This window comes from Hermetia illucens, chromosome 6 (genome assembly GCF_905115235.1).
Source record: "Hermetia illucens chromosome 6, iHerIll2.2.curated.20191125, whole genome shotgun sequence".
Taxonomy (NCBI): domain Eukaryota; kingdom Metazoa; phylum Arthropoda; class Insecta; order Diptera; family Stratiomyidae; genus Hermetia; species Hermetia illucens.
This window is the reverse complement of record NC_051854.1, coordinates 71536971-71551221: the sequence shown is the minus strand read 5'-3', so window position 1 is coordinate 71551221 and position 14251 is coordinate 71536971. Positions and strand designations below refer to the sequence as shown.

At 42.3% G+C, this 14251-nt stretch overlaps 1 protein-coding gene across 1 annotated transcript; it reads right to left on the bottom strand.

Moving 5' to 3' along the window:
• Nucleotides 1-2196: 2196 nt before the first annotated feature.
• LOC119659641 (arrestin domain-containing protein 2) lies at nt 2197-13924 on the bottom strand. The gene is made up of 6 exons (XM_038067843.1): nt 13576-13924; nt 9086-9241; nt 8809-9020; nt 3708-4079; nt 3414-3651; nt 2197-3297 (listed from the first exon to the last, which is right to left on the bottom strand). Exons 1-6 carry the CDS (start codon nt 13688-13690, stop codon nt 3140-3142), a joined length of 1251 nt encoding a protein of 416 aa, XP_037923771.1. The 5' UTR covers nt 13691-13924; the 3' UTR covers nt 2197-3139.
• Between the last annotated feature and the right edge of the window lie 327 nt (nt 13925-14251).

The window sequence follows — 14251 nt, the reverse complement described above, 5'->3', positions numbered from 1 at the left end:
TTATTTCTTGTGGGCACAAATCGAGTAGATAAATGGAAAGGTGAAAAAAGTGATCAAAAATGCGATCAAATGGCCATAGTAACATCCTAGACGAAGTACATGTAGAATTCTGACGGATTATGCTACACGCAAATCGAGCTTCAAGAGGAATTCAACTGTGGGCTTTCTAACCAGGAAAGTGGAAAGCCGACGACATCTTGCAATAGTATAATATATTTCGCCGACGGTTCAAAGATTACCTGTGGAGTTGGTGCGGGTGTTAAGAGATACTGGCAAGCGTAACATAGTCTTTCAGACCGACAGCCAAACCGTCATTAAGGCTGAGCTGATAAGCCGCGGAGTAGTTTGAATGACACGCCCAAAGTCACTCTCCTTATGAACGGGCCGACGGACAAGCCAGGCGGGAGTCTGGTCAGTGAGCGTAGTCGGTATCTCGCTGGCGACTGTCAGGGGTGGAGTCTACTCGCACTACTTAACAGCCGTTGAGTTTAGATGATGAATGTTCACACCATATCAAGGAGGATTTGGCCCTCCTGTAACACGAACCGATCGCGAGCGTTTTTGAGCCGGACGTCTGCGATCGTTGCCATGAAGAGGAAGAAACTCTTAGACACTTTATTTGCGAGTGCCCAGCTCTGGCTAGACCCAGGTGGAGGACACTATCGAAGGAGTTCGTTGGGGACCTCAAAGAGATTTATAGTTGCAGCGTGGGGCAACTACTATCCTTTGTAAACGATATAGGCCGTTCCTGAAGATCTGCCGGCTAGATTCTGCTCCCCTTCCCATAGCGGTCATGGTTTTAGGAGTTTGCGGTATCAAAATGGCGCATCATAACGCTAATTGGCGTCCTCGGACCGGCTACATACCTACGACATCGCAGTATGGTTGCAATGGCGCTTCCACTTCGTCATTATAACTTCGAGATTCATGCAACGCTATTTTAGGTCGGTTTTATAGGTTCACTACGATATACCCGAAATTACGTTTCTATAGCGAAATTGTGGGCTTCAGCGGAAACTCCTCCGTCGCTAACCGCACGATGCGATGCGCCGCGTATGAACCCAGCCGGTGTTGCCCGCAACTTGGAAGCTTCTTTGTTCCGCTTTTAAGTAAAGAAAGCGTAGCGATTCGAGAAACCAGATAAATGCCATAAGCAGAGTTGCTCTCTTAATGTTTCGTACAACGAATTCATCATTAATGGCGCAACAACCGGGATCCAGTCTAGGCCTGCCTTAATGAGAAACTCCAGACATTCCGGTTTTGCGCCGAAGTCCACCAATTCGATATTCTTAAAAGCTGTTTGGCGTCCTGGCCTACGCCATCATTCCATCTCAGGCAGGATCTGCCTCGTTGTTATGTAGGCTACGGTACAAAGGATTACTATCTTTTAATTTTGCGCTCGCGCATGTTTGGAACTCGGGGTCACTGCTTTTGAAGCCACTTCGGGGTATCCTTTAACAATATTTAAATAAACATTCCCGTATCTTAACAATAACTTTATTTTATCTTACTACATTTACAAGCGATTTCTAGACCATGCGTCCAGTTGGCGGTCAAGGAAAGACTTCTCGTAGCGCGCCAATTGTATCGTAAACACAGCGTCGTATGTTGCTGGTTCCTGGTGGGGCATCAAGATTTAAATTCCTCGGATCAGGGTTCTCAGTCAATGGTGATCCGCTATGATCATGGCCGAAATAACCTTCCCGATCAATATGGTGTTGAGCCTATTATGAAGAAGTTGCCGTAGAGGCATCTTAGATAGTACGGTGGCATTCCTCGCGTTGGTGGCAACTCACTAGGCCTGAACATCTAGGCTGATGTGAAATAACAATAGCTTGATATGCTAGACGAGAATTGATCAACCTCTTTACTCGTTACTAACTTAAGATCTCTAGGAAAAATGAGGAGCTGCTGCGGCCTAGCTTTGTAGATCAAAGCTTGCTAGACTTGGATCCCTTGTCCTTCCCAAAACTTCACGGCCGTAGGAATGTGTGACATCAAAACGGTGCACCACAACGCTTATTGCGCTACTCCGAGCGGTTACTTATACCGAGAGAACTGGCGAACAGGATCACGACAAGCCAAACTCGCTACCGAAGAAGATTCAATAATCTATATTTATGTATTGTATCTCATTTGATTTTAAAGTCACACCATTCACTGCATCTTACAATTACATTGAATAAAACGACAAGTTTTAAATAATTATGATTTCTATATAAATCCAATAATCAAAAAGTGCGGTTATAACATAATCTAGAAAAATAAAATCAATATCAAAATACAATATCAATATTTTAGATGAATAAATCAAATAATTGCGCACCAAATAACAAAAATCATGTGCGACAAATCAAACACTTTCTCCTTACTCCTTCTTACTCGGACGTTGTAGTAAATTTTGTTTTACGTTTTGACTAGTGAATGAGGCGCTTATAAAATGACTTGGCTAGACTTTTACGATTTTTCTCTGCTAATTGATCTTTATTTTGCTTTAATATTTTCCATTGTAGAAATAGGCACTCATTTTTTCGTAACAAATGGAGATTCCATAACCACATTGTAAAAAGCGTACAAACTAAATGAAACGATATTGCTGGGTTCATAAGTAGTGAGCGGGTCCAACTGAGAGAATTTGATTTATCCGATTAGCCTAATATTATCCTTCATATATCGCGTACATATTAAGCAATGAAAGCACAACGATACTATCCTAACGTGTAAACATGAAATATAGGCCGTCGTCACCGGTTCGTCTCCCAATTTCGCTAAGTGTTCCGATGACAAGTCAAGACACTATTCTAGGCAAAATATTTTTAAAATCTTTTGAAAACAATATCAGGCGTTGTATAAAAACTTATTAACTTCGATCTGTTATTTTCATCTAGCTCAATACAATACAAATTGTAACAAAATACATTTCTCTGTTGTTTTGTCTCTCACTACTTTTAGTTGTAAAGCTACCAACTTTATACTTAGTCTTAATTTCTTCTTCTTATATCATAATAATTGTAAAAATTGAGATTAGTAGTGTATGAGTGTGTGCGCATGTTACGTCTCTGGGCAACGTATCCCGTAGAGAACCTAAAGATGCTTTCGTCAAGAGAGGGACGAAAGTTAAGCGTGGCAGCAATGCCCCTTACATATTCTGGGCAGCCGGGGCACTTGGATTAAATGCATAGGTCGGATAGCGTGGCGCAAAGTCCTGGTTCCCTGTCGGGATCATTGTGTGCTCTGAGTCAGTTTTATCAACGATTGTAGAGGGTTTGAATTGACTCTCCTCGAATGTTGGTGGGGCTGTGGAGAGTAAGTTTGTAGAAAAGACAGAGATTATTATATTGCAGTGATGCCACAAATGCTACAGTTCGTTGAATTTGGATCTTTAAATATGAATTGAAAAATAAAATACTCACGAATATTTGGATAGAGAGAGCCTCCTGCGGTATCGGCAGTGTTCCATCCGACAGCACCGCCTGTTCCATTTGGTGGACTTGCTGGACTTACGGGTTGAGTGGGAGCCAAAGATGGATCTTGCACTGGCACATCGCTGTACGGAGCTGGTGGTTTGAATGACGCCAGTGGTATGGTGCCCAGCACAACAGGAATAGTACCCTCCAAATTCCTATGTGGTCCAGATACTTCACAAACAACCTAAATAATCGTTTTCTTAGCTTTCAAATCGTTTATATTTTTACAGCTCGCTTTACCTTAAGATCATAGTCCAAGTCTATAATTCCACAATTAACCAGATTAGATGGCGGTAAAGGGGGTATTTCCAATTGTTGGGTCCATGTTTTCGAATCATGCGGACCAATGGGACCAACACTCAGTTCACCTATTGTTATATTCTCCTTCTTGGTTTCACGACGTGGTTGAGTCGTGTGGAATGCCACCACCTTCCTCAAAATGAACTTCAGCAGATTAACATGCACGTTGCTGGCATTATCACATTCAGCTGTAATAGGAATAACTTGCCCAGAAACAAAGCCTGTCACTGGGATTTTGACGATAACCGCTAATGGACCGGATTGACAACAGAAACAACAAAATGTCTTTTCTAACTCCAATTTGTATGGGTCCTGGAATTGAAAATAGGAGAAAATATAAAGTTGTCGCACAGCTTCTTGCTTGCTAAGAAATTGAAACATTTTATTTATTTATATAATTTAAGGAACAATATACAGAAAACTACTCTTTATCCTGAGAGGAACAAGTAAGATAAACTTCTTCATCTACGATTAAAACTAAGAAAACAGACAAAGTCAAATGAACGAAGCTGAAAAGCGGTTGCCATAATCTCAGGAGCGGGAGTAATTGTCTAGGTCCGCGAAGAGATCTTCAGCCTTTGTCCCGTTCACAAGCGGGGTCGGCTCGTCGTGATCGGTTTCGGCATGCCTGATCTGGGTGCAATCTTGAGGCTTTTAAATCCCCATCCAGTGTAGCAACCCACCGTTGTTTCGATGTTCAGACCAATCTTGGCAAGTGAATTCTCGTTAGCACGCATTACGTGACCATACCATCGAAGACGCCTCTCGTGGATATCCTCATTTCGGATGTGATCATTTTGTGACCATTGTCTTTTATAGTTGGCCAACACTCAGAACCGCAGAAGGCAACATTGCGTTAATACGAGAAATAATACTCGAGGAGGCAGAGCTCTTCATCAAGCCATGCGTTTTTGCAGGGAAGGAAGATTAAGTGCGTAGCCGGGACGAAATTAACTTTTAAAAAAAAGAATCGGGTAAATTTACGTTGTACTGCTCTAAGAGTGAGGCAATCATAGTTACGGAAAGCAAACCAATTAGAGAGCAACATTCAAGGATGAAGCCGACTTTGGTCGGCGGGGGAACGTAGGGCAGAAACTTAAGGTCGACGGAGTGGGGATTAAAACGAAACATATCGAAAATTCCACGCAGGTCATGAAAGGATATCGGAAATGGTAGAGGTTGTGCACCAAAAGTTGAGGAAAATTTAAGCGAGTAACACGTTGTGTTTTTCCTCGATGATTACCTATCTTGTCCTGGTGAAGGCGTTCAGCAATGAAGATAGATATTCTGGGAAATTATCAAGCTAGGTAGGTGTATATTATAAAATGTTACGGATAAACTTTGCCAACGAAAAACCTTTTCCGATTATTTCATTATTTATTGACTACTTGTCGTCTTCCTCACTACTTGGATTTGAATGCTTTCTCTGGCTTCTAGATGAGAAACGTAATGCCGCTCTGGAATAAATTGGCATCAAGTATAACCTCAACAGTAGGCAGTAGAGAAAGCCAATAGGCTGACAACCTTTCTTACTGTCGGGGCTCTAACCGTCATGTTACAAGTGTCAGTGAGGGGGCGTGTAGCTCATTTCATCTTCATCTGATGCGGGCATGACGTATAATATTTCTTAAGTAACTTTGTGGCATTGTAAAGTGATTCTTACCTAGACCCTGCTCCTGAATAGTTGTTTCAAAAGACCCCCAGGGTATACTGGCTAACGCCGCAATAACGATACCACAACCTTTAAATTAACAATTAAAAGTCACCCGGAGGTAAGGAGATTCTTTGGTGTTCTGCTTATTTTCCTTAGAGCTATTCAATGTGTCAAGGGTAAAGGCATGGGGGTAATAGCACGAAGTAATGTAACGCCCACCATATCTGTAGAGGAAGTTTTAAAATCAACGTGAGAGGATCGAGCCTATTAGAATATCTGGTAGGAACCGAACTGCAGATCGTCAACATTCCACTTTTTCCAATGCGATTAGGCAAGAGATCATCGGCATCACGGTGATATCGCCTGATATGGAGGTTCTTGCCGAAGATTGGAGAGCATCAAACAATATAACACCTCAGATCACAGGCCCACTGGTTTCGCTATGGGCATATATCCACTTCCAACCGCTCAATTTCGAAATCCATGGAAGGAATATTGCGTGACGCAGAAAATAAAACTGAGCGCCCGAGTTAAAATCCCTGGAAAACGCGCAAATATTTCAATTACTTGACGTGTTGTAAAGGTGGTATTTGTTCCCCAACCAGGGAAACCCCTCGACTAGTAAGTCGATTCATAAGGCAACATGGCTAACAAGCAGCAAAGTCGACGAACAAAGTTCTCAATGATATCTGATATCCGAAAAGAAGTACGCCATAGGCGGTTTCATGGACATCGAAGGTATCTTCCATATCCCCATTCTTACTACGACTCCTGGAAGATACCAAGGTTTTTGCGCAAGCATTTATGGACGATCTGAGCCGTAATCAAGTTTGCAACACAGTATGTGACCGCTTGAATGCAACTCTGCAGATAATCCATAGTTGGTGTTTAAGTAACGGACTCATGGTGAACGTTACGAAGACTGGGCCAGTTAAGTTCACTAGGAAAGTTATGTGGCGCGATTACGTGCTACTTAACTTACCGGGGGTGGAAATCCAGCTGGTAGAAATAATCAAGAATTTTGGATGGGAAATGGAAAACAGCTAACGGCGTATGCAGGATTCACACCAATGGCACGTGGAAAGGTAACCAATGATAATCCCTTGGTAAACATTAGGAGGCTTTGATGTCTGTTGACTTTATGGTTTTTGGATTTGTCTTCGAAATGATATACTTTGTCGTAATCACCAGAACGGAAAAATGGTTGACAAATATTCAGGAGTCTTTTGGACTTACAAACTTAATAATCTTTATCGAGAACTCCATTATGGGACGGTTCGGACTCCGGGGTGCGGACTCGCAGCATCCTCAATAAAAAAGTATAAAGATAGTTGGCGTGCAGTTGCGACCAAGTGCTGCTGAAACGTGCCCAACTGAACGAAACATTCTTGATGTGGTTGTCTAGGCACTCAAGCATGGCTGACAGACTGACTTGCCAAGAATGTGGACCAAAGACAGCATTTGGCATCCGGCCATCCTCTGTCAAGTTTGCTATGGGGACACATTATGTGACCGCTACAATCGTTTGTTTGCTAGCGCGCGTCGGCTGCTTTAACCTTTCTGCTTGTGAGCTGGCCCGCTGCGGATTGGCTTGCGCGCGCTCGCTTCCCTTGAGTAGGGGAGCCAAGCACGAGAACTGTTCTCAATGGTAGGGGTTCTACGCCTTTTATAAAGCAAAACTAACTGAACTAGGTGTTCGTGCTATTTATTAGGAAGCTGCTGTTATTGTTTATTGACAACTGTTTGGTTAGGTTGTTTGCATTTGTAAAGTACCTTCGTTTTGGCAAATTTTTATTATTGCGATCTATCGGAAAGGAACTAAAACAACGAACACCCTGGACGCTCCAAAAAAAGACAACTCTACCCGAATCAACATTGCAACGACGACGAGGAGGAAACTAATCAAGATAAAAACTACACCGTCTGCAAGAAAACTCCGTACAAGCAAAGAATTTGTTCTTTCCACATCACACAACTTTATGTATGTCATTTTGGACTTCTCCTCGGTGTTTAGTGTTCTTTCGGAAACAGTTGGTTGCGAAAAGTGGGATGAAAAAGTGTAGTTCGTGATCTCTCAAGAACGCGGATTAGAATTTAAAATAAGCGTTTCGTGCAGTTCAGGAAAGTGCAAATCTGTTGAGATACCACCTTGTCCCTTTGTAAAGAATGGTTATGAGGTCAACCTAAGACTGTGTTTTGTTATCTAGGTTAAAAATTTTCGCACTTAAAGAACGGTAAGTAATAAGCACAGCAAATTGTAGGCCTACGTTGTAAGATCTAGCGAACGGCGTAGTAGAACCTCCCATCCATCTGCAATAATTTTTGGATAGCATCTTTTCATTTCGCAGAATCCGGGCGCTTCTCTTTGGCACTACAAAGCCATTTGAATTAACTGTTTGAATCCAGGTTCCAACCCAAGTATAAAGAACATTGGCATTTAGGAAGAATGACCAAAATTACCATTGAATTGACAATGGTCGGTCACGAAGTAAATGATATCCCAAACCAAAAACCCGTGATAATTAGCAATGAAGATCCGCCAACACTAAAACGCAAACCCAATAAAGTGATCCAACGACATTACTAATTAATTTATTAAAGGACTCAAGTCGAAAAGTGAGAGAGATCTTTTAACTGCAAATTTAATCTGCGACAGTTGATAAATTACCCAAAAGACATACGTTAGTTGCCAAGGATGCCTCCATTAATATATAAGAGATATTTGATGGCAGGACTGGAGGTCAGGAACTTAAATCTATCTTGATTAAATCTTCGATTATAGTACTTGAACGGCATCCAGGTGGCTACTGTTTACGAAAGAGACTTATAAGACAACTCCAGCAGCCAAATGCGACTTAGCAAAAACGTTATTTCGGCAGACGTCGTCACTCAATTTCGATGAGTAGATCTCCCAAAACTGGCAAATTTTTAAATCGTTACGATTTGTCTTAATTCGCTATTTCGTATTACATGAACACTGACTGCTTCGTATGCTAACCTTCAGTAATAGCACAATCTTTTTCTACTATTTTCGACAGAAAAATGTAAGAAAAATCATCACTGAATGAGACGGGGAAAGATAAGGTTATAGAAGCAATTAGGAGAGTAAAGGCAAACTTCTGACGATCGGGGCGACCGAACCCTGCAGGCAATTAAACAGCAGTAACTTTTTCGAAAAACGAAAACTTCTCAACTAAGCTGAGTTTCAAAAGAAAATATTTTTTTGTTTATTCTTTATTAACATCTTCCGATTCGCCGAGATGCCCCGGTATTATCATGGACTCTGATGATAATCGTTTGCTTTAAACTCAACTTATGTCGCCGTGTAATAGTTCACCATATATTATATCCAAAAATTGTAAACATTGACTCTAAACTCTTCCTTACCTGTACACGAGGATTGAGGTTTAAATCGACCGGTGAAATGACTGTGAAAGCCATCTTCGTCTCCTGATCGAATTTCCATGGACGATCGAGAGTAACTTTAATAGTGTAACGTACATGTCCCCATTCACCTTCAAACGACGACGGCAGAGTTGGCGGTAAAGCACATGTAAAAGGATAGGTATGTTGACCTGATGGAAGCTCAATTTCGGCACCTGAAATGACGGGAAAACTAAGTTAAAATCATAGTTTGTGGTGCATTTAACAGATATTCGCTTACTATTTTTTCCTCCTAACAAGTAGTATTGAATTTGAAAATATTCTTCGTGACCTGACAGGTTTTCAGTTTCATCTTCTTCTTTGCCTTCACTGTTGGTTACCTTTCGTGTTTCTTGCCAATTTGTGTTAGCTTCGCCTAAGAAACGGACGATGATACCTGAAAAATATTGATGGAATAAAATTATAGGGAACTGAGATTGGGACCGAAAGTTTCAAATTTTTATTCGCAAATTTGAAACAAAAAGTTAGCAATAAATCGGTGGAAATCAAAGTGTAGGAGGACGAAATTTTCTCTGTTGTTGAGGTTTGATAATTCGTGACTAAAAGGGGTAGAAATTAGTGTGATAATAATCTGCTAAATTTCAAAACCTTTCTATTACCAAAACGTCAACAGGGATTGACCTCATGGCTACGACCTTTGGCTATCGAAACAGTTTTTGACTAGTTTCTTAAATAACGCTGTAACTCAACGGCTTTCAAAATGTTCGCTCTAGAACTTGAGCAAGAAATTCGGCGCATGTATCAAAACCGCTTCGCGTCTCTGTTGGTGTTCATCAAGGGAGCGCCCTCGCCCACTTCTCTTTGTTCTTGTTATGGACACCGTCAGATGGGACATCCAAAGTCCAACGCTCTGTGCACTGCTTTATGTTTTCCTAGCATCTAGCAGCAAAAATGATCTCGAGCAACTTGTCCAAAAATGGAAAGATCGCCTCATACAACACGATCTCAGATTGAATCTGAATAAAACTGAATATCTGACGACCGATCCTCGTGAAAAAGGCACAATCATTGTCGGCGGCAGTGACCTCCCCACAACTGAGAGATTGAAATACCTCTCTCTACCTTAATGGAGGCGAAGGTGATGCGTTGGACTAGTGGCGGAACACATTTTGATCACATCCCAAATGAGGATATTCGCGATTGATATGAGGTTGCACTGATCGTGGAAAAACTACGAGAGAGGCATCTTCGATAATATGGTCACGTACTTCACGCTAACGAGATTATTCTGAACATCGAAGTTGATGGTAAACGATCAAAACGACGGCAGAAACAATGGTGACTTGATACGCTGGATGGGGATCTGAATGCCTCGAGATTGCATCCAGATCAATCATTTGATAAATTAAAATGGGAAAGCCATCACCACGAGCCGACCCTGCTTATGAACGGGATGAAGGCTGAAGAAAAAGAAGATAAAGTGGATATTTCGGGCCTAAACGAAGTAAAATGGAGGGACTCTAGAGAGTGCTCCCTCTTGTGGTACGACACTTTCGTACTCTGGAAAGTCCAACGAAGCAGACGCAAATCCCTTGTCGGAATGTTATTGGCGGTTACTGTAGACCACGCGACTTGGATACGAAATTCCAGTCCATGTTAAAGAGGATTATTCATCAACGAAGATTTCCGAATAGAGATGGAGGATATTTTCTATAAGTAACTCAACGCAGTTGAGGAGATTTCCTAAAGATGATATTGAATCCAGAGTTCAGATGATTTCTAAACTATTTTCGAGATAGTCAAAGGACTGCTTAACGCCCTCAGGATAGCTTGATTACCTATGCCGATTACGATGTACCTACCGTTCAATCGATCATCAATCATCCAGATTGCTGCTCTTAATATCACAGACACACACAGAAAGACCACCCCCTGTTTTTATCCGAAGAGTAGACTGTCCTGTCGCTATAAAAGAGCTCAGTATATCCCGGCACGCACGCTTCTATCTCTCCCCAGTTTTCTCTGCGTTTGAGGATTCGTACCCCCAAATAGATGTCTGGAGATACGAGAATCAGAAGCCATTATAAGAAGAAGGATTAGTTCTCTCACCCACTACGGATTCACGCTCAAGCTTATGCTGATGACGTGGCTGTGCTTGTTGTTGATCCGGATTTTGAAACGGTGTGTAGATAGACTATTCATTTATTTATTTAATTTAACGGACAACAAAAAGAGTAAACTCTAATTACTTATTGCCCTCAGAAAGCGGAGGCGGGAGTGGTAGTCCACACGAGGGAAGCTTTTCTTAAAGATGAGGAAACGGGTGAATTTACGTTGCACATTTTCAAGGACGAGACAATCACAGTTACGGGAGGATGACCAGATCACGGAGCAGTACTCGAGGGTATTCCTCACGAGGAAATTGAAGAGGGCTAAGGAGCATTGAATGGAGTTAAAATCAGAGGAGCGAAGTAAAAAGCCTGACAGTTTTGTTGCTCGATTGGTGACTTCGAGGCAATGGGTGTCAAAACGGAGCTTAGTATCAAAAGTGACTCCGAGGTCTTGAGTGGAATTTAAGCAGGACAAGGAATGTCCGTTAAGAGAGTAGGGGAAAGAAGTGGGTGAGGATTTTAGGAAGTAGAACATAGAGTGACACTTTCTGACGTTAAGCGCTAAACCATTAGTCGAGCATCAACGAACAAGAGTGCAGCCGTCAAAAGAGACGCGGCAGGATTGGTTGAAAAGGTAAGAGGCAAGCCATAAAACAAATGATATAGGAACGCTTAGAGACGAGAGTTTGGATAGAAGTATCTTGTAATTTACAGTGTCGAAGGCTTTAGCCAAATTAGTGTGATTGGTATGTATTTCTTGCCGTGAATTTAGGCATTTGGCGACAAATTTGGTAAATTTAAGCAGGTTGGAGTATTACCTTTCCTTTACCTGACTCCAGTTTTTACAAATGCTTTTCGATTCTCGTGCCCCCATACATCAATTTGGTAGAAGATATGAAGTAACCCTGAAATGAAGAGAGAACTGGGAAGTCCCGGAGGAACGGAATGCGGAAGTCTTCTACACCGATGGCTCAGAAACAGAACAGGGTTCTGGAGCCGGAGTATACCTCCTGAATAAAAACAGAAGTAGGCTTTTCCTTTGGAACAATATGCAACGGTTTTTCAAGCCGAAGTGGGTGATTGACGAGCAGTTGAAGGACATGCGCATCGCAATCTGCAGTGATAGCCAAACTGCATTGAGGGCGTTGAGTAGTCCTTTGATCACCTCAAAAATCGTCCAGGAATGCAGAAACCGTTTGAACTCAATATGATGGAAATACTCTTGGTACTTGGTAACTGTGGCGTAGAGGGAAATGAAATCTCGGATGCTTTAGCGAAAGAGGGATCAATCTCCCTCATGCCGGGACCGGAAACAGTAATTGGAGTACCAGATAAGGCTGTATTCAAAAACTGGGAACAAGCTTCCCACAATGACAAGTTGCAGAGCCTAAATGCTGCTACACACACCAAACTTTTCCTCTCCCAACCGAACATGCTTACCGCAAAGTTTATCCTGTCGAAAAACAGGACTTGTTGAAGTATTGTTGGCATTCTGACAGGACATAATTCACTAGCTGGGCATATGTTCAGAATAGGAATTATTCAATTCCTGTAATGAGGAAGCGAAATCCACGGAGCATTTCCTATGTGAATGCTACGCCAATGGACGCATCAGACATTAGATGCTGATGTTCTCCAGTTGCGACGGGTAGCATCGCATCTACTAACGGAAATCCTGCGATAGGTTAACGAATCCGGAATATCCCGTTAGATGGGGGTGGCGAGTACCACCACACACGCACAAGTCACAAGAAAGGTTCGCATCGCGCTCAGTGCAAATCCTTGTGAAAATTCAATTTTTAAACCATTACAATTAATAAATGAGCGTTCCGAATTGTTGTTTTTAACGGATATGGTAATTTGGCAGGTGAACCTACTATTTCTCCGAACTCTAATACACAAGGGGCTACTGTGTTAGCATATCGGAGACAACTTATCTCCTTCCGTTGACCATTGCAAGACACACGGAAACGGCGTCGTAATCGAATTCATTTACTTTCCTCGCTATAAGAACCGGGAAAGAAGTTAGTAATAATACAGTTTTGAACTTTAAATCTTTGTCGTTGTACTGGACCTGGCGATGCATAGACGTTTGCAAAAGAGAGTTCCCTTCCAGGCCTCAAATTGAGGAAACATCTCCCAAGACTATGCCAACCAAATTAGCATCGAAATTTACATATTTCCAAACTACAACAATTGGAAGACGCAACAAGATGACGTCAGTTCACGTCTGTAATCCGGTCACGCCAAATAGCGGAATCGAATGGAACGTGGACCCCGTCACTGGTCGCGCTCAATGAAGGCGGCTCCAGTGGTCACTCACTGCATACATTTAAATTAGGTACAACTTGCAATGATGAGATAAGTTATCAGCTCCCAGTTTCCGACCGTGCTTATCTCATACTCGACGGCGACGTCTTGGCATCGTTGCTTCCTCCCAGATGGATTGTGATTCATCGGCTTGCTGCAGAGATCACACGCCTGCCCCCTGCCCATGGCCCTGCTTTGTCCAACACCTGAGTGACAGAAACGCTAAAAATAGTCGCAGAGGAGGACATTGACAGCCGTCTATGCACCGGAATCCGGTCGCACTGAGCCCAGGGAATAGAACTGCGGTGCTCCACGTGCGTAAATTCCTCGCCAGCAATCACGTACTTACCTCGGACCTTCTTCGGCGAGTCAAAGGTGTATGTCACCTGGCCATTGATGGTCTGGCCGGCGTAGTAAGTGTTCCATGGATTGTCCAATTGGATTTGGCAGCTTTTCAAGCCCATGTCAGAGTATGTCACACGCGAATTTCACGGCAATTTATTCGATGGTGGAAATGACAGTGCGGGAAAACGCGAACTGAGTGTTTTCCGGAACTGGTAAAAGCGGAAAAATATTTACTTTATGCGAGACGGTGAGACAACTAGGCTTTTTCGGAGGGACATCCGTTGCTCTTGCACACACCCAAATTTGCCGCAGACTGTGATTTTCCGATTGGAATTTCGACGTAGCTGTCAGTGGGTTGTGCGATGACAGATGTATGCATAGGAATTTGGTGTGGCATGATGTGTGATGGAGTGGATTGTGGAAGTTACTGTTTTTTAACCGTTGAATGATTTTAATGAAAGTTATTATTTCGGTTTCATTAAATTCAAAACCGTTTGGAATATATTTATGCATGAAAAGGTAAATAAACTAATAAAAAGTTCGTTGGAATAATGGTTGCTGAATTTTTCACCGATTGTGGCCAATTGCATGAATACATGGATTGTTTTGTTTTTTTTGGGGGGGAGGGGGGGTTGGATTAAAAAAATTGTGACCTGAAGACAACAGTGTGTGGAATTCCT

What these genes read in the sequence shown, in the direction of transcription:
- LOC119659641 (XM_038067843.1), bottom strand. Translation starts at nt 13,690, where the DNA reads ATGGGCTTGAAAAGCTGCCAAATCCAATTGGACAATCCATGGAACACT. An exon ending in ACCTCAATCCTCGTGTACAG is followed by an intron (nt 4,080 to 8,808) that starts GTAAGGAAGAGT and finishes TTTCAATTCCAG; the next exon opens with GACCCATACAAATTGGAGTT. An exon ending in CTCTCTCTATCCAAATATTC is followed by an intron (nt 3,298 to 3,413) that starts GTGAGTATTTTA and finishes TACTCTCCACAG; the next exon opens with CCCCACCAACATTCGAGGAG.